A 26,898-nucleotide genomic window follows, 5' to 3' on the forward strand; every position below is an offset into this window, starting at 1 on the left:
AACCCCCCCCCCACCGAGAATCTGGGGACTTTCACCTGTGCAGGTGATGACACATGTGGGAGGTGGCATCTAATTTTCTCGCAGTGAATGTACAGTTACAAAGTACGTAATTTCTACCATGTTGTGAAAATCTCCTTTAAAAATGGAACTTTCCTCGTATGACCTTGCATCGAGAAGCAGTGGCCGCGGACTGTCCTTCACGGATGCCCGGAGGCTCGGGGTTTCGCCCTAGTGCGCTCTGCTCAGGCCCAATGAGCACAAGCCCTGTGAGTGGGGCGTCTCCAGGGCCGGCTCCTGGCCGAGGGGCTCTGGGTGGGCGCACCCCGTCCTGCCCTCTCGGGCTGTTAGGCGGCTGCCTTTCAAAGCCCCGGGGGTGGGGAAGGAGGGAGGGAGGGGGTGAAACCTCCGCAGAGCTCGAGGCCCTGAGGTTCGGAAGGACCCGCCCTGGGTGGTTACAAGCCTTCGGTCAGTTCCCACAATTCTGGGAAAGTGGGTTTTGGCCATTGTCGCCAGCGTCCTTGCTGCCTGCAGGCGGCGTGGAGCGGTGCAGACTGTCACTCCACGGTCCCCGAGGGGCTCTGAGCGGGACCGGCAGAACAGCAACGGCTCGAACTTCCCTAGCGGTCTTGGGGCTCTACCACGTGGAGCCTCCTCGCTCCTGGGCCCAGGAGGAGTGCCTTGCTCTGGGGCACAGACCTTTGGCAGTAACCCCATTCACTCGGGGCGGCGCGTTGCTTTTGTAACAAGTGGAGTTTTTCACCCCCAGGAGCACTTGTCGCCGCCTCCCCTCCTTGACTGACAAGAAGTTAGATCAGTGGGTGGGGAGACCGGCAGAGAGACAGAGCCTTTCTTTCCTGAGTGGAGCATGATGACCATATTACTGTTACTTGTCTACTATTTTTAAAGCAAATAGAAATGAATTACACTTAGAAGCCGGTTGATTCACTTTTGTTTATTGGCCTCCTTACTTTGTGTTTGAGATAATTTTTTTTAACTTTAAGAGGTAACCCCCATTTTTTACTATTCTGTTGTAGGAATGATAGCTGGGTTCAGCTATGAAATACAATAATTATTATCAAAATAATAATAGAACGACAGTTTGTTTATCTGCAAGCTCTGGGAAGCAAGGCGTTGTACTTCTGTGAGTTTCCTGGTAACAGATGATGTTACTTTTGAAAGAGTGCTTGATTCTTTACCAGTTTTCAAAACAGTGGGTTGGTTCCCTGGCCTTATTAAAAAAGTAAAAGAGAAGTTTTTGGTTATGATAATCAAATGTATTTGTATATACATACTGTATGTGTTTCAGCCCTTAACAGTTATGATCCTTGCTAATGATTAAATGCACAAATAATCCCATCTTCGGCTTTCGAGAGATTATTTCTTTTAAAAGATTGTATTTATTCCTTTTTAGAGTTCGAGGAAGGGAGGGAAAAGAGAGGGAAAAAAACATCAGTGTGTGCTTGCCTGTCATGTGCCCCACACAGGGGGCCTGGCCTGCAACCCAGGCCTGTGCCCTGACTGGGAATTGAACCAGCGACCCTTTGGTTCGCAGGCCAGCGCTCAATCCACTGAGCCACACCAGCCAGGGCTGCTGGGAGATTATTCAAGCTAGTTCCCGGGTCCTTTTGGTTTGACCCTAATAGTCTTCAGGTCAGCCGGGTGTCGGCACCTCGGGGCCCTGCAGGACGTCTGCTACGTAAGGCCACTCTGCCAAGACCAGGAGACGTAGCAGATCACAAATGCAGGGAAGCAGCCAGAGTGACGGAAAAAAGAAATGTGTCCGAAATGAAAGAACAGGACAAAATTCCAGGAAAAGAAATAAGTGAAACGGAGGCAAGCAGTCTACCAAACACAGTACAAAATACTGATGATAAGGGTGTTCAGGGAACTTTGGGAAGAGCAGGTAAGCTCAGTGCAAACCTGCGTGAAGAACTAGAAACCATGAGGAAGCACCAGTCAGAAAGGAGATGCAGTCACCGACACTAAGAACACAGTAGATGGAACCAGTAGGAGATGTGACAAAGCAGGGGATGGACCAGTGATTTGGAAGATAAGGTAGCAAAAAGCTCCCAGTCAAAACAGCAAAAAGGAAAAAAATTAAATGAGGATAGTTCAAGGGACCTGTGGGACAACATCAGACGTGCCAATGTTCGCTTCTAAGGGTCCCAGAGGGAGGAGAGCAGAGCGAGGGACCGAGGGCCCGTCTGGAGAAACGACGACTGGAAACTGCCCTGAACCGGCGAAGGAAACGCACACGCAAGTGCGGGGAGCACAGAGCGCCCCAGGCAAGAGGGACCCAAAGAGGCCCACTCCCAGACACATCTTGGTTAAAATGCCAAAGGTTGGAGACAAAGAGAGAATCTTAAAAGCGGCAAGAGAAAGACAGTTACCTGCAAGGGAGCTCCCACAAGAATGTCAGCTGATTTCTCAACGACACTGTGCAGGGCAGAGGGATTGGCCTGAAATATTCCAAGTGATGAAAAGCAGGGACTGACAGCCAAGACTGCTCCTCCCAGCGGAGCCACCATTTAGAATGAAAGACAGACGAGAGCTTCCCAGACAGGGAAGGGCTGACGGAGTTCACCACCAGCCAGTCAGTATTAGAAGAAACGTTAAAGGGACTTCTTTAAGGGGAAGATGGAGAAAGGGTAAGAAATATGAATAATAAAATGACAATAACTACATACCTACGAACAATTTCTTTAAATGTAAATGGACTAAATGCTCCAGTCAAAAGACACAGGGTGGTCCAGTGGGCAGGTAAACAAGACCCCTACATGTGCTGCCTCCAAAGGACCCACCTCGGATCCGAAGGCACAGAGACTGAACGTCAAGGGCAGAAAAGGTATTTCCTGCCGATGCCCGCCACCGAACAGATGGAAAGGTTGGGGCGGCAGTGCCTAGACGAAGCACTGTGAAGTGGAGAGTGTAACAAGACAGAGACGGACATCAAATGCACAGTGACCATGATGCGGACACAGCCTGAGGTCTGCTGGTCGGCAGAAGAGGTCGGGGTCCAGAGGTGCAATCAACTGTGATCAGCCGTGAAAACAACGAAACCTTTCCACTTGCGGCAACACAGCTGGACCCAGAGGGCATTCTGCTCCGTGGAGGAAGTCAGACAGAGAAAGACATCTACCAAGTAACTTCCCTTACTTGTGCGATCTAAAAAGCAAAATGAGTAAAACAAAAACAAACTCACAGACACAGAGAGCAGACCGATGGTCGCCAGGTGCAGGGCGGGGGGCTGGGGAACTGAGTGGAAGAGGCGAAGGGGGGAGAAGTTCGGATTGGCCGGTCCAGACGAGCCCCAGGGACGCACAGCGCAGCCCAGGGAACAGAGTCGGTGATGTCGTCGTCAGAACTGTGAGTGGGGCCGGGCGGGCGCCAGGCTCCCCGGCGTCACTCGGTGAAGCGTGCGGTCGTCCCTCCGCGGTGCTGTGCACCTGGAACCGGTGCAACACTGCATGTCACCTGACGCTGGGAAATAAAAAAATGAAAGAGTGCTTAAGATGGTAAAGCTTATGTTACGTGTATTTTGCCACAACTGCAAAGTGGGGAAAAGTGCTTTTATCATGTCGCATTTCACACCCTTCTTTCAAACCCCGTAGCTCCTCCGGCAGAGCCAGCCGCACGGTCAAATGCAGGTCACACCTGCGTCCGCCAGGAGAAATCTGTGCTTGCTTTCACTGCAAATCACCAAATTGTGCACCCGAACGCAACGCAAGTTTGGAGGACAACTGCGTTTCAGCTGAAAAAAGTCACGAGTCGACCTGCTCAGACACACTTGAGCAAAGTCACTGAAGGGACCGAGAAGCAAATGGAGATGCGTCTCAGACCAAGTGCCACCTGCCACGGTGACGGAGACACTGCCGCTCCCCGCTCCCCGCTCCCCGAGTCGGGCCTGTGGTTCCGTCGCTGCGATCGCAGGGTGGGGCACAAGCCCGGAGGCCGTGGGGCGCGGGGCGGTCTGTGCGCCCCAGAGGAGGACGAGGGTGTGGTGCTCCGTGTGGGGGGACGTCGGACTGCAGGTTCTGCGTGGGCACCGGAAACACTCCTACGGTTCCATCAGACGCGACGAACGTCTTTATTTTATGTGCGAGTGAGAGGCAGGCGTGCACTGATGACAAGCTAATCGCCCGGGAAGGTGGCAAATGTTAGAAGCGTGAGAGGGGAGTGAGACGGTGGGTGACACCCGTGAACACGTCCGGTGCGGCTGGAAGCCAGACCTGGAGAACGCCGCCTCCCACTCGTGTCGTGGGCTCGCCGTCCCTTGTGTCCCAGAAAGCTCTGCGCACACTTAGAGCAACCACCGAGGACAGGGGAGGCCCCGGGCTTGCTCCCGGCCGGCCGCAGCCCCAGGCCCTGGCCCTGCCCCGGCCCCGGAGGGCCCTGCGAGCCCCCAGCCTTGCCACCCTGACCCAGCCGTGGGAGGAGGACCGTCCCAGACCGGTGCCTCGCGCTGTCCCACTGCCCACTGCCCTGTCCCTGGGGGGTGTTTGTTCCCGGGGCAGCGCAGGGTGGGTGAGGAGTCTGTTTCCCTTAGCTTTTCAGAAGGGAAACGCCTCAGGAGACTGGCTCTCCGAGCCAGTGGAAGGTGACGTGTGGACAGTGATTCCCTTAAACCCGGGGGCTTTGTGTGCGGGGTCCCCAGGCTCCGTCTGGGAACTTGTGAGAAAGGCAGACCCTCGTCGAGCTGCCAGTGGCAGGCCTGGGGGCCGAGCCAGTGCCCGCCCAGCAGTGAGAGCCTGGCGGACCTGGGTGGTGTGGGGGGTCCGCCTTCGCACGGAGGCCAGAGGATGCTGCGGCTGGTTTTGTGTAAACATCAGGCATCCCCCTGCTGTGTATTTTGGAACCAGTATAATGACTTTGTGCCGTTGTGTTGAGGAGCGCGGACTCTGTCCTGCCTGTTGCCAGGCGAGGAGAGCGGCCAGACCTCCGTGCAAACAAACAGAGGCGGTGTCTTTGGGCCCCGCACCGGCCACCCGATGGGAGGTGACCTGGGTCCTCTCCTGGAGCTCTGCCCAGCGCTGTGGCATCCGAGTCAGGCCCCGAGGCTGGGAAAGGGGGCGGGGCGGCTCCCAGCGCCAGGAGAGTGAGGAGCATCGTTTCTGAGGAGACTTGCCCTGTCCCCTGTGGTGCATGGAGCCCCTTTCCACCTGGTTTCTTCTTTCTCTCATCTGCTTCCCCTCTGATCCGTTCCCAGGGCTTCTCTTTGTTCTTTTAAAAATGCAAATCACATCAGGTCACTTCCTTGTTTAAAGGCAAAATTGTTCCAGCACTTCCCCTGTCCTTAGGAAAAAGTCCGAAAGTTTCAGCTGTGCGTGTCCCGCTGCATCTGAGCCACCTCAGGGCCGTGCAGGCGCCAGGGCCTGGCCCGTGAGGGGGCCGAGGGGAACTCCAGGTTCCATCCTCGGTTCCATCCGCTTCCTTCCCCTCCTTCCCCTCGGCCTGAGCTGGCAGCTGCCCCCTCGGGGGCTCCCGCTCTGCCCCCTGAGGACCCCGTCCCGCTCTGCCCCGGGCCTGGGGAGGCCCAGTACGCACTTGTTGCTGGTTCTCGGTGCCCTTTCCCTGCTGCTCATTGACGCCCGTCTCTTGCGTTGTAGTTTGGGGCTGAGTTCCGAAGGTTCTCCTTAGACCGTCAGAAGCCCGGCAAGTTCGAGGACTTCTACCAGCTGGTTGTGCACACCCACCACATCGCCAACACCGAGGTGACCATCGGCTACGCGGACGTGCACGGCGACCTGCTGCCCATCAACAACGACGACAACTTCTGCAAGGCCGTGTCGAGCGCGAACCCCCTGCTCAGGGTCTTCATCCAGAAACGAGGTACTGGGGGCGGCGCCCGGCCCGAGCCGCAGGGCCCCGGGCCCTCGCCGGCGTGAGAGACGAGGGAGTCGCACCGCTTGGCCAGCACGACTGCGTTAGAAAGGCATAAACATGTTTAAACTGCGTTTCCCGCTGGAAATAGTGTTGCTTTCTGATTTTTAAGTGCCGAGGAGGAAACAGTGTCGATACTTTTAGTGTGCGAATGGAAGCGAGTGAATTCAGTGACAAAAAGGCCGTAGTCAGTTACCCAGGCAGGAAACGTGAGTTTCTCGGGGTGTGTGTTTGGGGTTGGGAGACGGTGCTCGCCTGCCTTCCGGCGTCCCTGAGTTCAGGTGGTGTCCCTCAGGTTCAGGTGCCCTTGGAGGCCTGGCGTTGCCGTGACAACGCACCTGCCCCTGGGAAATAGGGCCCGAGGCGGCGGTCATGGGAGGCCGGCCTCGTGCTGCCCACTCCTAGAGCCGCGTTTCAGGTCTGGCTTCTCTGTGCCGCGTTGGGGAGAACCTACACATTTCCAAATAACGTGCCGTCCCCCCAGGAACTACACAGGGTTCGGGGTGGCACCCTCGAACATGCGCGAATGCCGCTCCCCGAGTGTCGTTGTCTGTGGGTCCCCAGGGGGATCGGGGCCGGGGCGCCCTCGGGTCCCCTCTGGGACGGCCTGGCCCAGGGCGCCTGGTTGGCCCCCCGCTCCCGCGGCCCCCAAGCAGCGGGTGGTCATTGCAGGAAGCTCGTGTGCGACTGGACCGTGCAGGCCGTGCCGTGCTGTCGGGGGGCCGGCCGTGCTGTCGGGCAGAGGTACCCGAGGGGGCACTCGACATCCTGAAAGTGGCGTTTGGTGGTTGATTTGGTCCTGAGGGCCTCTCCTTCCCTGAGGGCACCTTCTGCCCCAGGTGAGCGCTGAGCGCCCGCAAGGAGCGGGGTGGCCGGGGCCCCTCGCAGCTCGCCTCTGTGCTCCTGTGACTCGGAGCTCGGCAGGAGGGGAAGGGTCCCCGTCTCCAGGTGGCGGCGGCTCCCTGGGGCAGAGCTGAGCACCAGCTAGAAGCAGCAGCCACAGTGTCCTGGGCGGAGCCCTCGGGGACTCGGGGCCGGCCGGTGCCGCTCTCCGCCCAGGTGGCCAGGAGGTGAGCGGGCAGCGCGGGCACAGCTCAGAGCACGCTGGCCGGCGCACGCTGGCCGGCGCCCCGTGGCTGTGAGCCGCCGCGTCTTGTTTGTGGTGACGCAGGCAGCAGCAGGAGACCGCTGGCCCCCCTTCGGCCGGCCCCCTGGCACGAGATCAGAAAGCTCCGCATCTGTGTTCTTGCTGAGCCCGGTGTCCTGCTGACGGTCTGAGGAGTCAACACAGCTGCCCCTCCTCACCGTGGCCGGGGTCGGGGTGGCTGTGACATCAGGGCCCTCCTCCGCCTCTGCGGGGCCCGGCTCTGCTGTCGCTTCCCCCGCAGCCCCCACCACACGCCACCCTCTGCGGAGGGCGCCCCCCACTGCCGTCGGGGCTGGTTGGTCCCCCGGCTCTGCCCGCACGGGTCACGCCAGCTGCGTGTGGGTGCGGGAGGTGAGCAGTGGGGTGAGGCACCGAGTGCACAGCGACGACCGGGCTCTGCCGCCTGTGGGGCAGCGGGGTGGGGCGTGGAGCAGGACCGAGGGCGCCTGCTGCCCTTCATGGGCCCGTCCTCGGGACACCTGGCAGCTCTCTGCTGGTCCCCCGACGCTGAGTGAGTGACGCTGGGAGCCCCAGTCGGTGTGCAGGCGGGCGTGTGCGAACTTCCTCGGCCCTTTCCCCCCGCCCAAGGGGTCGAGCGCCTGCATCCTGGCCGCCATCTGCCTCTCCTCCTCCCTGCGGCCTCGGAGACCAGGGCGCCAGAGTGCGACCAGGGCCCCCTTCCAGCCCCGCCTGTTCTCGGCCGGCCCGAGGGTGTCACCCGCAGTCCCTGACTATCTCTGCCGCGTGACAGCAAGGTGCTCCGGACCCCGGGTGCCCGCCTTCCCGCTGGCCCCCGGCCCCTGGCTGCGACCGGCCGGTCGGTGCTCCTGGCCTCACCTGAGCCCCGCGGGTTGTTTCCGGGGCTCGCAGGAGCGCCAGCGTCCTGTCGGGGCAGCGGGCCTGGGGCCCGGCCACCGCAGGAGTCACCGGCCCTGTGCTGGGGGGGGGGGTGGCGGGCAGAGGTCTCGAGGACTAGTCGCAGTAGATCGTTAGTTTAAAACGAGGTGCAGATCGTTACTGAACGTGTTAGCGGGGAAGCACCTCGGCCGGCCCTCCCTGCCCGTGGGCCCAGCGCCCACGGGGTGGACCGACCACCGCCCTGTGTTTGCAGACACGCGCTGTGCAGGGAGGCGCGCAGTGAGGCCGCAGTGGTGGCATCTGCACGGAGCGTGTGCAGACTTTCCCTTGTCACCCGGACAAGGTGGTGTGCCGGCGGCCCCCAGGGCATTTGCACTGTACGTGGCGGGGGGTGGGGGTGGGGCAGTGGTTGTGAGGAATGCAGAGATGACTTAAAGGACGCGGGAGGCCGGCGGAGGTTGCACACAGACATGCCACAGTTTTACAGGAGGGGCTCGCGCACCGTGGATTCTGGCGTCTGGGGGTCCTGGAACTGGTCCCCAGGGACGCTGGGGGACGGTGGTCCTGGGTGGTCTCGCCTTTGCTGCAGCAGCATTTTGATCACTGTCTCCAAAGTGACGACCGTGGGCTGTGACGCCCTGCGTTTCACTCTGGGGCTCCAGGAGCGTCGCTCTGAGACTCGCTTCTCCACGCACCACGAGGCTGCTGACGGGCCTTGTGCCTGGGGTTGCGGCCCACAGTCAGCGCCCGGGGCTCGGACCACAGGCCGGGACTGACTGGGCCGTCCCGCTCCGGGACCCCGGCCAGGGCTCTTCCCGAGGACTCGGGCAGGTGTTTCTGGCGGCCGTGGGGCACGCGTCTGCCGGCCCTGTCCACCCTCCGTCCAGGCTGGCCGCTGTCGGAAGCTGTGGCTTCTCCTTGGTCCAGGACGGCTGTTCCCGGGCCTTTCACTGCCACGCTTCACCCACTCAGGCGAGAGGACAGAGTGGTCACAGAGGCAGAATCTGGGGTCCTGTCTGCACCTTTGGGTCCCAAGCCCAGCCGGTGTCAGGGACGCACTTCCCTCTGCGCCCCGCCGGCCCCTGTCCTCCCCAAGGAGCTGGCCCAGGGCAGAGAGCACGGGGGACGGGACCGGCAGGGACACTGGGAGTCTCTCTCTCTAATTTTAGCAGGATAAACAGGAAGTGCAAACAACATCACATAATTACTTCAACTGCCCGAGTACCCTGGACTCTTGTCATTACAGAGAGGGGCCTTGGCGTGGCCCGGGCCGGCCTGGGAGTGGAGGTGGGACCCTTGCTGAGTGCCAGCTGCTGTCTGTCCCTGGGACCGGGGCCACCCAGGGCGCCAGAGGCTGACGAAGCCTTCTGGGTACCGCGGGATTCCAGAACCATCCGAGCCCACAAACTGTTTACTTTTAAGCCAGCCTAAATATAGCACATTCGCATGTGTTTGTTCACTGTTCCCTGGCACGTCTTTGGGTCCCTAGAATGAGGAGGACACGTTTGTAAATGTTGTTTTACCAGAAGTTGCGTGATGGGAGCCGGGGGAGGGGTGGTCCCAGTGGTCTCACTTGAGCGAGCTGCCAGAAAAGGCGGTGAGGGCGTCCTCCACAGCTGCGTGCGTGGAGCTGCCGAGACTGTGGTGGAGGCGCTGGCAGGACCTCAGGGCCCCGGGCGTGTCAGTGCCCGTCAGGGCGGCTCTTCGCCGACTCTTCCTGGAAAGTCGCTGCAGGCGTGTTCGGTGTTCGGTTGGGGCCCCCGTGGAGCAGGAAGCCCTCCTCGCGTCTGACGTTGTAGCTGCACCACGGGTTTCTGTCCCCCGTCCCGTGTTACCCTTTGCTCAGACTCGGCCCGGCTGCCGAGGCCGGCCGAGCCGAGGGCAGGGCAGGGCAGGGCAGGGCAGGGCTCGGGCTGGCTGGACCGGGCCCCAGGGTCCCCAGGCCTGGGGCTCCACAGCCTCTGCCATGAAGCTTCCTCCTGAGATGCCTCTGCTTCTTCATTTGTCACTGGTTCCTGGAAGTGTTCGTATCTGGAGAATTTCTCTCTTTCTGTTTTTATTTTTAATTGAAAAAGAGGGCAGAGCCTCTCCCACCACCTCCCGTGGGAAGAGGCAGGAACAAGCATCTGACCTGCGCCCCCTCCCTCCCGCACCGCAGCGGGAGTGATGGGAGAGAATGTGCTGATGCGGCGCGTGGGGAGGAAAGCAGAGCCGCCCACCGGCCGGGAGCCCAGGGCTCGTCCCGGATGGCTGGCCGCCCTGAGCGGCCACGGGCAGTGCCGTCCACCTGCATCCGGGCGGCCTCTCCCCCCGCCAATCTCACCCTCTGACAGCCCAGCAGCCCCCTGGTGTGTAAACAGCCAGAGTTTGTACAGCGGAACTGGATTCTGTTCTTTTCTTATTTGTTTTCTAATGACATGTACTTTACACATTCAAGTCCATAGTATGTTTATAATTTGGATTCATGCATTTAGAAAACTTAACAGCAAAACCATGTCCTATGCCATTAAATTCTTTGTAAAAGTTTTTGTTTTTAAGAGCCTTTTCTGTTTATAGCATATTTGTAAAAGGAAATCAAAACCATGGAAACGACCCCCACCCCGAGGTGACCACTGTCCGCATTTCGGTGGGGTCTGGTGTCACGTGTACAGACCGGGACGTGACACGTGTACTGTAGGGGTTATTCTAGCCGAGAGTGACGTTGTTCACCTTCTGTGCATGCAGTGGGACGTGTGTCACCCTTTTGATGGACACATTGGTCGGTGGTGTGAACCTCACCAAAGGGAACCAACGACCTACTAACTTACACTTCAGCCGTGCCAGTTTCTCATGGTCACAAACAGTGCTGTGCGTGTGGGGCGCTGTCAGCGCGGGCTGGCTGGCGTGTCCTTTTGGGACTGAAGGGCACGTGTGTTCGCGCGTGTTCTGGACTAGCATGTCTGCGGCCAGGGCGCCTCTCTTCAGCAGGGCGTGAGCGGCAGGACTGTGAACTGGAGCCTGCGCCGTGGAAACAGGTGGGCCTTGAACTTAGCCTGTGGGGCGCTGTGGGGGAGGCCCAGGGGGCGTGGGGTGGGGCCGGCCCTTGTGCTAGGACAGTGCCCAGTGGGGGCTGCCACAGACCCCGAGAGTTTGGGGCCTCCGACTGCCCTGCCCCTGACACCCGGTGCTCCAGGTCCTGTGGTCAGAGGGCCTCGTGCAGCCTGGCCTCGCCGAGTGCCAGAGAACGTCCCCAAGGGGGCCATGCTGGGGACCAGCGGCTTCCCTGGAGGCCATCGTGTTGGTGGCTGGACTGGCCACGTCGCCGTTTCTTTTCTGTCACATCGGAGGGGCTCACAGTGTCAAGGACACATGTATTCGGGCTGGTTTGCGATGAGGACGAGCTTGAGGATTCGCATGTGTGATAGGAAATGGGCCAGCAGGGTCTGGGGCTCTCTTCCCACGGCTGAGCCCGTAACCCTGACCAAGGGGCGGCTGTCAGGCCCCTCCTGTCGGCAGGATTCCTCTTTGGAACGAAGAGCAGCCGAGTCCTTGGAGGGTGAACCACACCGTGTCTGCCTGCAGGAGGTCAGGGCCCTGGGCCTGTGCGGCTTTCGGGGTGGGGGGGTCCTTGACCCCGGAATGGCCCTCCTGTGTGCCTGACCGCTGGGATGGGGCTTGGGGTGCAAGCCCTGGTCCCCCCCACCCCGCCCCCAGCCGTGCAAGCTGCACGCTGGCCACTGTCGCCGCTCTGCTCTGCGAGCACAGGTTTCCTGGGGCTGTGGGTGCGCAGCAGAGCCCCGGAGGTGGACGCTCAGGCTGTGCTGCGTCCGACCGGGACGCGGGGGAGGCTCGAGCTACGCAGCGGCTGCTGCAGCAGGTGCGGCTCGGGAGGGTCCTGCTGTGTCTGGAGAGCGTGGGGTTAAAGTCTGGCTTTATTCGGTGTCCCGGAAGTTGGAAGAACAAGTGCTCCCCCCCCCCCGCTTTGCGACAGAAGGGGTTAAATCCATGCTGCGAGGCCCTGGTGGGGGTGGGTGGCCACAGGTGCTGTCACAGAGGTTTCGGCCTCTGGCACCTCCCAGGAGTGGGTCCGTGCTTTGTTCCCCTTTGACCCGGAGGGTGGTGCCCGGCTCAGCCAGCCCCGACGGCACCCTGGTGTCTGGACCCCTCCACCACCGCCCTGGTCCCCGCCGGGACACGGCGGACTCCCACAGTGCATCAGCGAAGCGTTCCGTGGACAGAGGGTTTTGCCTGCACCGGTTTGGAGCCCAGAGATACAAAAATTTCCACCCTGGCCACTTCTCTGGTCCAGCAGCATGAGCAAGACCGGGATTTCCTCCTGTGCGACGGTGTGTCTTCCTGTTTTCTCTGGGGCCTCTGTGCCCTCCTCACTGTCCTGTGGGAAAGGCCTCAGCGCGGGCGCCCCCTGCCCCCGGGTTCCCGTGCACGTGCGGCCCTCCGCAGCCTTTACCAGATGCACACGGAGAGCTGGGTTTGCAGCTGCTCACTCCTGAGCTGCTCCCTGTGGGGGCTTGGGTGCAGGGCACGCCCCACGGGGCTGCCCGGCCTCCTGGGACCCACGGGGTGTGACGGCGGGCCGGCGGCCTGTACAGGAGGGGTCGCTCCCCCGTGTGCTGAGTAACAACAGAGGCTGGGTTTTGTTGGGGCGAGCACCCACGGCCTAGAGGTACCACGGTGACCGCGTGTGACTGTGACTCACACCTTCAGGCTCATTCTCGGTGTTGTGTGCCCACCACCCTCTCCCGAACGGGCTCCTTTTCCCGCCTGGGACGGTCGCGGCACAGCCCTGTCTGCCTGGCCGGCCGGAGTCAGGCTCCGAGCAGCAGCCCTGTCCCTGTGAGTGCAGTAAGTTCCTGTAACACGTGCGTGGACTCATTCGCAAGTGAGACCTGCCCTTGGTCTCGTGAGAAGCTTCGAGTCACAGCAGACCACAGGAAATCATGGTCACTCGTGGGCGGAGTCGTGGTATCCCTGAAGAGACACCAGGCCCTGCCCGCAGGTGCTCACACCTGTCCCTGAGCGTGGGCTGCCTCAGGGCTGCACACGGCAGGTGGTGAGTCTCGAGTGACATTACCAGGAAGGAGCCCCGGCCAGCCCCTCTGGGGGTGCGGCCCCTGGCAGCGACTTGGGAGGGGGCGTTGTGGGACCTCTCTGAGCCTCGCGTCTCGAGACGCCGGTGCTGTCTGGGCTGTCATAGCAGCAGGGATGCTGTGGATCTCCGCCCTCCAGACACTTCCGTCTGGCCTCCCAGAGGCAGGTGAGGGGCACCTGGTGACGGCCCAGCCCCCACAGTCCCTCCCCATAGCTGTGAAGCCCAGAGGCTGTCTGCCGACAGGGGCAGGAGCAGGACAATGGGGAGGCTTGGGCTGGGGACCCTCCTCTCCCAGGGTGACCTGCTGGAGGTGTCTTCCTTTGTGCCCCTCCCATCCTTGCGTCTTGGTGTCGCCGGACCCTGGGCCGGGCACACAGCAGGCCCACCCGCTGCCCTGGAGTGGCTCTCAGTGGCATCAGACCTGCCCTGCCCAGGCCGTGGCTCCCCCGGGGCTGGGGTTGGCCGGGTACCCTCCTGGGCTCCTGGGCAGGTGAGCCCCAAATGGCCCCACCCACCCCCGTGGGACCTCAGCGCAGAGACCACTGAAACCAGGGTGTGTTGAGGCTGCTGGCCTCCTGGGAGCACATGCCCGAGCAGGAGCACCCTCCCGTAGAGCGCTGTGTCCCCCAGGGCCTTCGTCTGGGGTCGTGAGAAGTGGGAGCAGCAGTGGCTGCACCAGGAGCTGCTGGCTTGGACAGATTCCCGCGGGAGCCCAGTGGCAGGTAAGCCAGGTGCCTCACGGTGTCTCGGTCCAACCCTCTCAGAACCTGGTCTCGAAGCCTGTGCTCCGCTCCTCCTCCGGGAGGCAGGTCTCACGTAACAGAGGTGACAGGGGACACCCACCAGGCCGTGTCCCCCTGAGGTCTCCAAGGCCTGCTGAGCGGAGACACAGGCCAGAGCTCGACCTCAGGTCGCTGTGGGGGCCCTTCCCCAGCCCCCTGCTCGGGGGCTGCCGGCGTGGAGACGGACGCTGAGGGGGCCAGTGTGGGGGGAGGCTCAGGGGCAGAGACGGCGGCCCCGTGGAAGGGCCGGGGGCTGGTGGGGTGGGTGCTGCCCGGGGCCTCGGCCGAGCTGGGGTGGGACGGGGACCTGGCCGGCACCCCCGGGGCCCCTGTGGGCTCCTTAGTTCTCCTGCGAAAGGAAAGGAGACGGTGGGTGTGACACCCCGGCCACGGGGCCACGGCTGCTGCGTGCGCGTCTGTCGCTGGAGGGTCCGCGCCACGTGTGGGGCTTTCCTGCCAGCAGTTATTTTCAGCTGTTTGATTACAGCCCTCCGGTCTGGTCACTGCCGCAGCGTCCTGTAAACAGGCGGAATCACAGCCCCGGGCTGCAGGGGCGGCTGGGCGGGGAGGGGACCAGAGCTGAGCTCGGCCTCCAGCGTGGTGTGCAGGGCTGGAGGCTGGGCCCTGCATGTGAGCAGCTGGTCAGCCCCTAGAACTGCCCGTGTCTCGGTTCTGGGTGCCGGAAGCCGGGTTTCCAGGCGGCAACAGCACACCGGCCGCCCGCAAGGACTCGGGCTACAGGAGGGCTTGCGGTCACCCGCACCCCACCGCTCGGGGTCCCTGAGCCTGAGATGGAGAGGAAGCCGTGTCTGAGCGTGTACGTCACGACTCAGGGGTGTAGGAACTCTGCTGAGCGAGGGGGTGGGCTGAGTCCCAGGCACCGGCGTCTGGTGCTGCGAGTTCTTGGTGTGGGTTCCTTCTTTTTGTCCGAGACGGTCCCAGCGCCGGCGCACCCCAGTCCAGCACCCGGAGACCGCCAGCGTCCTGTCGCTGCGGGGCTGCCGTGGCCCCCGGACAGGACCGCGGTTCAGTGACCTGCCCCCTCTGCTCACCAGCGTGTGACCTTGGCAGGTCACTTCGTCTCTCCTGTGCCTCGGTTTCCTCACCTGTTAAAGCCCGTTCGAGGTGATGCAATATTAGGAAACCCCTCAGAACAGAGCCCACACAGCAGGCTGGGCTGAGCGGGAGTGTGAGCAGCCCCCCGCCCTTCCCGCGGCCCCGGAGGTGTGACGGCCGGTCCTGGTCTCAGCAGCAGGAGGGAAGGGCTGGGTCTGCTGGCTCCCCCGGCACCCGAGCAGCCTCTGCCCAGTGCCTGTCCTGAGAGTACAGAGCGTCGCCCTTGCTGCCACTGTCGCCAGTGCCCCAAAGCTGCTGTTCTCACGCTGCCCGTGGGCGCCAGCTCCCAGCACCTGGAGCAGGGGGCAGGGACAGTGGAGCCTCGGCAGGACGTGCAGTGCTCCTGGGGGGGGGGGGGTTGGGTGTGCAGGGCCTGTGTGTTGCCCCTCCCCCCGACGCAGAGTCAAGCTCGGCCGCCTTGCTGCGGGAAACAGCCTCACTGGGTTTCAAGACCATCACAGCAACTCTTACTGGACTCTTCCTTGATTTGTTAAGACGGTTCTGAACCAGAAAAGATGTGAAGCATATTTTAGGGATCAAGGGCAAAATTTTGTGTGTTACTTTTACAGTGATCTTGTGCAAGTTACTGTGTAGACATATGTGTTCAGTTCAGGTTGGTGGTTCCTCAAAATGTTAAGCATCGAATTGACATGTGACTCAGCAATTCCACTCCTGGACATAGTTTTACTTTTTCCTTTCCCACCTTTGATTTCTTTCTTTTATTTTTAAAAAGATTTTATTTATTTATTTTTAGAGAGGGGGGAAAGGAGGGAGAGAAACATCAACATGTGGTTGCCTCTCACGTGCCCCCTACTGGGGACCTGGCCCACAACCCAGGCACATGCCCTGACTGGGACTCGAACCTGTGACCCTTTGGCTCACAGGCCAGCGCTCAGTCCACTGAGCTGCGCCAGCCAGGGCTGGATGCCTTTGATTTCTTTTTCTTTGTTTTAATTTTTAAAATAAAGTTTTATTTATTTTTACAGAAGGGGAAGGGAGGGAGAAAGGGAGGGAGTGAAACGTCGATGTGAGAGGGAAGCGTCACTTCTGGTCCGCGCCTTGACTGAGGCCTGAGTGTGCTGCCCAGGCATGCGCCCTGACTGGGGATTGAACCGGCGACCTTTCAGTTCGCAGGAAAACCCCAACCCGCTGAGCCACACTGGTCAGGGCTGACTTCCGTTTCTTGCTGAATACCCCGGCTGGAACCTCCAGTGTAGGTCAAATAGAAGAGCTTTATCTAGACAAGAGAGCAGGCGCCCTTGTCCTGTTAAGGGATGGTCGCTGGCACGGATCTGGCACCAAAAGGAATTCCCAGTTTGGGTTGTGGTGAAGGAGGAAACTTCATCCAGTGCAAACAGCTCAGTGATGAAGCAGCACAGCCATGCAGCAGCCCGGCTCTGCTCTGCTCGCCCCGTGCTGGCAAGATGTCTTCTTTGGCATTTCCGCTCCGGTTGTGGGAAATGCAGTCAGCAGTCTGCTGTGGGAAGGGAAAGTGCCCTCCCGAGCCACAGGGCAGCTGGCTCATAGGGACAGAAACCCCCTCTCCGGGTCCCAGACGGATCTGTCCTTGTGCAGATGAGGACTCCAAATCCTCACCGTTTGATTGGTCCAAAAGGCACTGTCATGATTGGTCAGCATGGAGCCACGAGATTGGTCAGTGAGATGCTGATGGGGCTATGCTGCACAGCTCCGACTGGATGGAGGAAGCCTCATTCTTTTGGGGAAAGTTCCATTGGCTGGAGCAGGATCCCAGGAACCCTACTCTAAGGGCTGCTCTTACGCCAGCAGCCAGGGGCAGGCAGGTGGTCCCTGCAGGCTCCTCCCTGTCCTGCGGTTTGGGTGAGAGGCCCCCGGGCAGGAACGGCTCCTTTTCAGCCACCAGTTAAGGCACCAGGAGCCCCTCTTGGTAGGCCCCTTCTTTCTCGGGGTGCACAGCGCTACCCCAGACCTGGGGGCGAAAGCACCCAGTCTTCCCTCAGTGAGCGTGGGGTTCTAGTGTTGGTTTGTTACGTCCGGGCAAGTGCCTTTGGGGTGGGCGGTGATTTTAATTCCGTCTTGTTTGGGAACTAAAAGGGATCAAAGACAGCAGAGCTACCTGACCACTAACACAGCTATAAAAAGAAAGTCCATAAAAACAAGAGTTTAAGCTCTCTCGGCCATGTCCATGTTCCCGGCCCTCACGTCGCTGGAACCGCAGCTGCGGTTGGTGTCTGTGCGGTGGTGTCCTGGTGTCCCTGGCGCTCGGCCCACACCAGGGCGTCTGAGCCGACTTCCCGACTTGGGGAATTTAAGCTGTGTACCACAGCTCTATTTAGGGGATCGGTTGCATTGCATTTTCCATTCCTTTTTGTTTAAAAATCATACAAAATGTTGTCAAGGCTGGTTTTGGTGGAGGAGGGTCATTATGGCTGGTTCTGCTAAGTTCTCATCTTTGTGGTCTGGGGAACAGTGGGGTGCAGAAGCCAGAGGAATGTGCAGAGACCAGGGAGGTGCCGCCAGCCTCCGCGGAGCAGCGCTGGGTGTCCCTGGCACGGAGCGGGAGACGGAGACGGAGACGGACAGGCTCCTGACCCTGGTGCTGGGGGCGGGGGGGGGGGTGTGTGTGTGAGAGGCTGGCTTGGCTCGCAGCGGGGTTAGCTGGTCCCACTCTGCCGTGGGGGGGGGGGCAGTGTGCACCCCTGGGGCCACGGAGAGTTTCCCAAATGTAAAGGAAGGAGGCGATGCTGGCAGTTTTGTGTCTCCCGGTTTTGCAGTTCCGTTGTTCAGAAGCAGCTTTGGGAAGACCAGCACACTCGCCCACGGCAGCCCCCACGTGGCTCCCGTCCCCCTGCTGCTCGTTCTCGGCCTGTTTGACGGAAATCGGCTGTCACTCTCGCTCACCAGCTCTCACACGGCCACCTCCCCTTCTTCCTCAGTTTCCCTTCAGAGCCTCCTTCAGGCAGGGAGCTCACAGGGGTGGGCTGGGACGCAGGCCCCTCAGGGGGACACCTGGGCTGCGCGGGGCTGGAGGAGGGGCCTCTGCTGGCAGACGAGGCACCTCGGCATTTGGACACACGTCAGCTTCAGCGCTGCGCCCCGCAGAGAAGGTCAAGCTGGGGCAGCGGGCTTGGAAAGGCGTCCGTGGGCGTCTGTCTCGCCCACACAACGACGGCAACTTTCTAAGGAGGCGATCCCGGCGTCGGTGAGCTGCGTGAGTGTGCTGGGCTGTGGGGTGGCTGGTGCAGCCCAGACTTGGCCCAGATGCTTCAAGGGGGGATGCCGTACCTGTGGCTGCAGGAGGGTCTTCAGTGCCTGGGCAACCCCCTGCTTCCAGCCTCAGTTTCCCTGCCAGTGGGGGAAGGGTGCAGCCAGTGCAGGTACGTGGGATTCTGCTGCGGGGCAGGTGCCGGCATCCTGCTGTCCAGCTCAGGGATGGCTGCACGGTCCCACCTGTCCAGCAAGGCCCTGCACCACCTGACACAGGGAGGGACAGGGCCGGCGGCCCCCACCAAGCAGGATGCGGAGCAAGGCCAGGCCTCCTCTCAGCACCTGCGGGGCCCGGGGCCCAGGGTCCGACCCCGGGTTGGGGACTCTGCGGGAGAAGGGTCCAGGCATCTCCATGGGAATTCTGTGTCCCCGATGGGAGGTGCTGGGCTGTGCCCCACCCCCACCCCTGCTGGCCAGCTCGTGTGCAGACCCTGTCTTCACCCGGTGCTGGCTGTCCAGTTTCAGCCCGGCCTTACGACAGCTGAGCCTGCAGGTGCTCCCGCTGCCGGTAACATGGGTATGGCGGGTGTCTTGCCGCTCCCCTGGCGTCCTGAGCACCTCGGGGTGTTTGCCTTTACCCCACCCATGGGATGCCAGGAATGCCCCTCGTCCTGACAACCACAAACATCTCGGTGGTTACCACCTGTGCCCTGGGGGTTGGGAGCCTCAGGGTCAGTCATGGCTACTCCCTGGGCTGCAGGCTGAGGCTGGCCTCCCCAGGAAGGCCGCCCCGGGGTCTTGGGTGTGTGGGGTGCACGGCAGTGATGGGCAGGAGCTGGACCAGGCCTGATCCTTACAGTGTGACAAGCACCCACCACTGGTGTGATAGAGACAAGTCAGTTTAAAACCGATGGTCCTTCTGGAAACTTCCAGGGCAGCTGCAGGCCCTAGCCATTGGGTGGTTCCCAGCCCTGCTGCGGTCAGCGTCACCAGGCCTGGGAAGAACAGGGGTGCTGCGTCCTGGGCTCCACCCGGAGCCTGGTCGGATCGGGCTGGGGAGTGCCCGGGGCAGCTGGGCACGTGGCTCAGGGTCTCCTCGCTCTCAGGATGGCCGAGAACCCATGCAGGGTGAGTCCACTCCTCCAGGCACAGAGCCAAGAGCTTCCCCATGGGCCACGCTGCTCATCCCTGCCTGCTGTCACCCAGCTGTCACCGCCGCACCCTGCCTGAAACTGTGGTCAGCAGGGCTGCCAGGACTGAACCCCTGGAGCAGGGCACACGGCTGCCTGCAGCCCCCCTCTGTGGAGCGCTGGACTTTCGCCGCGGCCGGAGGCACAGTGGGGCTGCGGGCAGACCTCCGCCTCCAGCGAGGCAGCTGCCCAGGCGTGGGGGAGCCTGCGGGACGGGGCGGGGCTGAAGCCACAGCCCTCGGGATTGCGGTGCTGAGCTGCCGGTGCACCCACACCTCCCAGAGCCCCTGCTCTCCGAGGCTGGTGGTGACAGAACACGGCCCTGTCGGGAGGGGAATGTTCTCCCCTGCCGGCTCCGGGGCCTGCCAGCCTGGCTGCCGGGGGTGCCCTGCGCCCTGGCCTCGCTGTGTCTGAGGCTGCCTCGCTGAGTGAGTGACACCTGGGTGACTCTGGCTCCCAGGATGACTGAGTAAAAATGTCCCCCTGTGGTAAAAAAATGTGACTGCAAACATCTTCCAGGCAGGCAAGGGGGCCACGCCTCGTGGGCCCGGCCCTGGGCACAATGCCGGGAGGTTTGGCGAGGAGTGCCCCCACGTGGGCTCGAGGCGGGAACCCTGAGTTCCGATTGGTGCTTTGCTCTCAGCCTCCCTCTGTGGCTTCTGCAAAAGTGCAGGGAATTGGAGGGTAGCTCTCTTCTGCCCTGGGCTCGGCGTGCCACCGCCCCACCGCAGCCCAGGTCGGCCCCTCCCACTGCTTCCGGGGCCTGGCGTGAAACCGTGGGCTGTTCTGGAGTCGCCGTGGTCCTGTATGGTGGGGGGGCTCGGGGAAGGACATTCAGGGGTCACCCTGGAGGCTCTTGGTGTCCCTTAGCCCACTCGTCTTTGGCCCACGCCCCTCCTGAGCGGCAGGGGCCCCACATGCCCGTCGCCAGGGCGGAGCCTCTGTTGCCCTCATCTGCTGCCTGGGTCGTCTGCCGTGTGTGCCGTGGAGATGGAGACGCTCTCTGGTTTCCCAGAAGAACTGTGATGAGAGGTTTGTGCTGAAGGTGATGCCCCTTCAAGCTCAGTGCCCCACCTGCCCAGCCCCTTGGGAATCACTGTCCTGGGCTGGCCCAGCCTGAGTGCCACCCACGACCAGGGAGTGTGCAGCCAGGGCTGCCGGCCGGCCAGCAGGGCCCGTGTGGGGTTCTCCCAGCAGGTCCCGCGGGCTCTCAGCCTCTGGGCTCCCTCTGCATCCTGGACTGCAGAGGGCTCTGGGGAAGGCTCCCGCCGTGAGTGCCGCTGGGGGTACGGGCGGGGCTGGGAGCTTGGGGCTGGGGGCCTGGGGGCTGGGGTCCTGGGGCTGCGCTCAGAAGCTCAGGGAGGACTTGGCCCCAAAGGCACTGAGTGCAGTGTCCCAGTCGGAGGCAGAAGTTTCTGCCCTTGTCCCTGGTGGTCGGGCCCTTGGGAGCCACCCTCTGATGGGGCGGAGGTTTTTTTTTTTCTTGTTTTCTTTTTATTTAATTATTTTTAGAGAGAGGGGGAGAGAGAAAGAGAGGGAAGAGAAACATCAGTGTGTGGTTGCCTTTCCCATGGCCCACACTGGGGACCTGCAACCCAGACCTGTGCCCTGACTGGGAATCGAACCGGCAACCCTATGTTTCGCAGCCCACGCTCAATCCACTGAGCCACGCCAGCCAGGACATGGGGGTGGAGTTTTTACTGAGAATGCCTTTTAGCTGATGGCTGTCGTCAGATGTAACTCACAGGTCCCTACCACTCTGCTGTCGTCCCCAGCGGTGACTGCGCTGGACTCTCCCTAGTGGTCCCAGCTGTGTCACAGTCGTGTGGCTGCTGGGCCTCCCCAGGCCGAGGCCCACAGAGCCGATGTCCGCAGCAGCTGCTGGCTTTGCTGTTCGGGGCCGTGGGGGGCGGTTTGCTTTCCATTGTGAAGGGAGCAGGAGACACACTTCGTACTCGGGTGACGGGCTTGGAAAAGCATGTTCTGAGTTCAGACTCGTCATGGGGCAGGTCCGTCATTCTCGTCTCGGCGTGCGTGTGCGCTCTTCCAGGCGGGAAGTCAGGGATGCAGGTCACAAAGCACCGGTGCACGTCCTGTGGGGCTGGGCGTTTCGCTGCCCCGCCCCCACGGCCGCCACTGCCTCGAGTTCTGAGTGCCTCTCCATCACTGATACTTTCCAGTTAAGCCTGAATCCCGACAGGTTCACGAAGTGTCCACTCGCCCCCCACCCTTTGACCTCCTCCCAACTTCCTCCCTCCTCACGACTCCTCCCTCCTGCACGCCTGGGCCAGCCTCCCACAGACCCTGGGTGCAAACCCACAAGCCTCCCTCTCCTTCCAGAGCGCCCCCTCCAGGAAGCCCCTGGGACTGACTGTCCTCTTGGCAGAGGGCCTCGCAGCGGCTGGGGGCTGGGGGGGCAGCGGGGTCACCGCCGCTGGAGGAGCGGGCAGGGAACGTCCCGCCCTGGTCCTGCGGGTCGGCTCCGAGCCCCGTGGCCGCACCGCGGGGAGAGCCCGTCAGGAGCAGCATGCCCTTGGCGGCGTGGCAGCCAAGCTCTGCCCCGACACAGGAAGGGCGAGTCGACTGTGACGGCGAGCGCGGTGCTGGGGCCGGAGTGGTGCCCACAGTCCACGCGGGGAAGCCCCGGCGCCAGGGCGAGGGTCCGTCGGGGCATTAGGGTTAAAACAGGCACAGGCAGGGCCGGGTCCTCACACGGAGGGAAGAGCCTGTCGCTGGCTCGCGCGGCGAGGACCCAGGCCAGGACGTGGCGTTGCCGACCTGGCCGCCACTGGGGCCTGAGCGCAGGCTCAGCCTCTGCAGCCCCACTGGGCGATGGTCTGCCTTTCCAGCCGCTGCCTGTGCCGCCCGCCTGTGCCACCCACCTGTGCCGCCTCGCTGCAGCAGCTGGAGGTGACTCGTTGGCTCCCACTTCCACCACCAGACGGCCCCCGAGCTGTTGTTCTGCGTGTTACTGCGTGTGGGGGGGGATTTTGATGGTTAGTTTCATGTGTCAGCCTGTCTGTCCCCAAGGGTGCCTGTTCGATGGCCGAGACATCACTTGTCGGTGTGGGGATGGTGCTTTCAGGGGAGGTGGCATCCCAGTCAGCAGACCGAGTCACGCAGACGGTGGGGGCCGTCCAGCCCACTGAGGGCTGCAGGCAGCCCAGGTGCAGGGGCTGAGCGTCGGTCACCTCCGGCTCACGCCCGGAGCTCCTGGGCTTCCAGCTCTCGAGCGGCTCTCTGGGGGCCTCCCGGTCTGCACGCCTGCCCAAGCTGCTCCTGGGACAAAACTTTCACGTGTGTGTGTGTACCTGTCCCGTCCATTCCGTGTGTCCAGAGAAACTGGACAGAAACACGTGTGTCTTGGCTGCACGGGACAGTTGGGGGACTGGCCCTGGGCAGCCTTTCGGGCGGGGCAGGGCCACCGGGGCTGTTCCTTCTGTGTTGCCTGTTGGTCCATTGGACCCACCGTCTTCGAGTTCTGCTCCCAGCAGCCGGACTCCAGCACTGTCTCTCTCCCCGTGGGGTGGACCGGTGACGAGCAAGCAGAGGCAATGTGAGTTTCCCAACGGCATTTTCACCATGACAGAGGGGCGCTTGCCTTTTGAGGGTCCCCTCCTGTGCCCAGCACAGCACCAGGTCTCCTGTCACCCAGCATTAGTGGCGTGCAGCCTCAGTGTCCCCATCTGCTGAAGGGAGGCGTCATCGACCTCAGGGCCACCGGGGCCAGGAGGAGAGGGGCGGGCGGCCCGGCCTGGGTCCCACTTCCAGGACCGGCAAGCGCAGCTGTCGGGCCCTCAGGCCCTTGGGGGGGGGTGCCCTGCTCCGCCCGCCTGTGGACTGGGGGTGGGGGTGCTGGGTGGAGGGTGGGCGCTAGGGTGCTGCTCAGCACCCAGAGCAGGTTGGAGAGGGGAGGCTGGGTGGCGAACTCGGCGCAGGGCTGGCGTTTGCCGGCGTCTGTGCGTTTCGTGCTCAGGAACATTGCCTCGGCCGACGGCCCGCTCCTCCCGGCGCCCTGAAGCCGTGAAGCCGAGAGCAGCACATTCCCAGACCCTCACCGCCTGCACCCCGGCCGTGAGTGGAGGCACCGGGGCGGGGCGGGCACGTGCCGCCCTGGGAGCCTGCTGTGAGCGGTGCTCATTGGGGCAGGAGGGGCCTGCGGGGCAAGGAGACAGTTTGAGGCTTCGGGACAGAGTCTGGCGCGGAGGAGACTGCGAGGGGTCGTGGGTCCCTTCGTGAACGTGCCACACGTTGTCTTTTGACTTGTGTGGTGGCCTTTGACGGTGTTGACATTTCCGGAGCCGAGGCCTTGTCCTGACTTGCTCCGATCTGGTGGGGCGGCCCTTCCAGAAGGTTCCCGTGTGTCTGCGTGTTCGCTCAGGCGTGGGGAGCGCCCCTGCCCGGGACAAGTTGAGACTGGAGCTGGCCTCGCAGCGGCGGGTGGAGGGCGGACGTCCAGTCAGTCGCCGTGGGAGCGCTCAGGCCCCCCTGCGTGCGCATCACAGCCGGGGCGAGCAGCAGCACCCCTTTACTTCCACACCGTTCCTGCCTGGAAGGGAGCCAGCATCCACTAACTGGCCCACTTCCTGTGGTGCCTGGCCCTGACGATTCCCCGGGGACCTGGTCGGATGGGCTCCCGCGGCCCATCCTGTGGCCCTGACTGACGCCAAGTTTGGCTGCTCAGGAAGCTCTTCCCGCTCTGGTCCTGGGCAGGCAGGACGGCAGTGGAGGGTGCAGGGCCAGCCCGGCCGGCCAAGGGGGTGGCCGTGCAGCCCGCAGCCCGCAGCCCAGCCGTCCTCCCTCCCAGGGAATGCGACCGCTCTCCGCCCTGCGCCAGGGTCCCTGCTCCAAGAGTGAAGCGCAGGGGTGGAGCCCCCGCCTCGGCCCGTGCATCCTGTCATCCCGCAGGGTGCCTGCGGGCTCGGGGTGTTGAGTCTGCGGAGTGCCAGCCCGGTGCTCACGGTGTGACGGCCGCTGTGTGGACGGCGCTTTCTCACGGCCCTTCCTGTCGCCGCCGTCACGCTGATGTGTGGGTGCGCGCTCCGTGCAGGCGGCTGCGGTGGCTGCACGGTGACACCCTTGCCCGATGACCTCGCCACAGCTGACACTGCGAGCCCCCGCGACGCCCCCCCCTCCACCAGCCTCGCTGCGGTGCGTGAGATGGGCAGGGGCCTCAGAGCTGGCGAGAGCGGAATCCGGGCCGATCGGGGTGGGGGGCGGGGATGGGGGGGCCGCGGGTCTTTGAAAGGGTCTCGGGGAAGAACCTCCGCGGAGCGAGCGTTCCTCGCGGGCAGGCAGCGTGACGGCGCTCTCGCCTGGCACCTGAGTCCACCGCTGCGGCGCGCGCCTGGCCCTGGGCCGCGGCAAGGTCGCCGGCCGTGTCGCACGGAGGGTTTCCGAGCGGCCCTTTCCTGGGTCGCGGGAGCCCACGGGGCCGAGCCTGCGCGCGGGGTCCTGCTCTGGCGCGGTCTCCTGCTGACGCGGGACCTGGGGGCGGAGCCGGGAACGTCACTCACCGTCAGTGGGGAGGGGGCGGGTGGGCACCTCCCCAGACGACGCGTCCTGCCCTGGTAGTAGTGCACTTCGGGGAGAACACGAGACTTCAGCGGTCGCTGGGTAAAGCAGCTGTGTCGATCTATGTGGTTTCGTAAAAACGCGTTTTCGGAGCCCAGGTTGGAACCCTAGGAATGAGGCACGCTGTAGAGGGAACTTTTGTCCTAGGGCGGCTGGGAACTTCTGACTGACAGGGCCCACACTCGGGGCTTCCTGTGTGGAGGGGGCGGGGCATCCGGCGCGGGCGCGGGCGCAGGCGGCCCGGTCAGCCGCCTTCTTCCAGCGCCCCGCCCCCCAGCAGGCCTGCCCGCCTGCGCACCTCACCGGAGCCCGCGTGGCCCGGCCAGGGGAGCGGCTGGAGTCACAGTCACTGCCCCCCTCGGAGCCGCCGACCCTGACAGACACCTGGACCTGCTCACCTGTGAGTTTCGGCAGCTGGTTTCCAACGTATGGAATGTCGTTAACCTTCGTCACCAGCTCAGACTCGCGGGCGGTGGAGGCGCAGCCTGGCCCACCCGCAGCGCCACCACCCAGACCTGGGTCGCAGGGCGGGGGAGGCATCGCCCATGCATACAGCAGGACCGCCCAGGTCCCGAGCCCACGGTCCTGCTCAGCACTTTCGGGGTCCCTCCCCCTCCTCCCACCTGCTGAGCGTTTCCTCCTGCCACAGCCGAGCCTGGAGGTGCAGCCCCCATCCTGCAGGGGGGTTGCGATTCGCCCCTGGGTGTGCGAGGCCCCGACATGCGTCCTCTCTGAGGGTCCGAAGAGGCCCAGGGCCCGATGGTCAGCTCTGCTGTGGAAGCGACATTCAGGCAGGACAGCGGGGACCAGCAGTGTGGACCCCACAGATATGCTGAAATGAGAGCTCTAAGCTATTTTCCTCTAACTTTAAAAAAAATTGATTTTAGAGAGAGGAGAAGGGAGGGAGGAGTGGAGGGAAACATCGATGTGAGAGAGAAACCTGGGTTGGCTGCCGTCCACAGGTGCCCCCACAGGGACTGAGCCTGCCATCCAGGCAGGTGTGCGGGCTGGGAGTGCAACGGTGACCTTTCCGTTTGTGGGACGATGGCAGCCAGCCGAGCCCACCCACAGGCTGGGGCTCTGGGGCCTCTCAGACTCGAGGAGAGCATGCAGTGGGGGGGCTCCCTGGAAGTGGGAGGACCCGGACTCCAGGCACGGGACCGGGCGCACTGGCCGTGGTCTGGGCCCGGTGCCCCGGGCGTGTGAGACAGGCCCGGGGCGGGGGGGGGGGGGGCGCCCGCTGAGCTCGGTCCAGGGCTGGGGCAGCAGAGATGGGCCTGCATCTGTGGCAGCAGAAAGACCCTGCTGTCAGCTTCACTGATGTTCTCTGCTCTTCTCAGGTGTTCCGTTTCACTGAATCACGTTTTACCCTCATAATTTCCATTCGGTGTCTCTCTTGGGCTTAGTTTGCTTTTTCTGGGTTTCTGAGGTTGGGGCCTAGAGTGCCGACCTGACTTTCCCTCTCTGGTGCGTGTGCTGCTGCCCAGCCCGCACTGGTCAGCCTGGCGTGCTCGGCCACCAGTCGGGTTCTCACAGGTCAGTGCGGCGTCTTCCTCAGAGATTCCCCCTTTGAGCTGCAGGTTAACTACCTACCAGTGTGTTGGTGGTTTTCTGAGTGTTTGGAGACCTTCCTGTGGTCTCCCTGGTGTCGATTTCTAGTTTGATCTCATGATTCACGTGTGCACAGTGCGTGGTGTCTGTTTTTAAGACTCTGTGGAGGTCGGTTTGCACCATCCAGGACACCGTCTGTCTCGGCTACGTTCCCGGGGGCGTGAACGCGTGTCCCACCGTGTGGCTGCTCCGACGCGTCTGCTGGCTCCTGCTGGTTTGCTGCACTGTTGGGTGTGTCGCTGATTCTCTGCGAACTTGGTCTGTGAGTTGCTGAGAGGAGGGTCGGCATCTCCGCTGTAACTGTGGGTCTCTCTCTTTCTTCAACCTTCTGGGGGTTTTGCTAGTCTTTCCACCTTGTTGGTTTTGCTTCCCGTGACTTTCACATAATTTGCATCATCTGTGGGCTACTGTTTTGTCCTCGTGTGTCCCTCCGTGTCCCTGTTCCCCACAGCCCCTTGGCCTGGA

At 62.5% G+C, this 26,898-nt stretch overlaps 1 protein-coding gene across 1 annotated transcript in view; it reads left to right on the plus strand.

The window, feature by feature from the left end:
• PARD6G (par-6 family cell polarity regulator gamma) overlaps positions 1–26,898 on the plus strand; it is a 54,702-nt gene that overhangs the window by 18,666 nt on the left and 9,138 nt on the right. The window contains exon 2 of the mRNA XM_045850435.1: positions 5,607–5,829. Within this exon, the coding sequence (XP_045706391.1) occupies positions 5,607–5,829 (223 nt within the window). The remainder of the gene's footprint in view (positions 1–5,606; positions 5,830–26,898) is intronic.

This window comes from Phyllostomus hastatus, unplaced genomic scaffold, assembly GCF_019186645.2.
Source record: "Phyllostomus hastatus isolate PE091 unplaced genomic scaffold, TTU_PhHast_1.1 phas_contig_80, whole genome shotgun sequence".
NCBI lineage: Eukaryota > Metazoa > Chordata > Mammalia > Chiroptera > Phyllostomidae > Phyllostomus > Phyllostomus hastatus.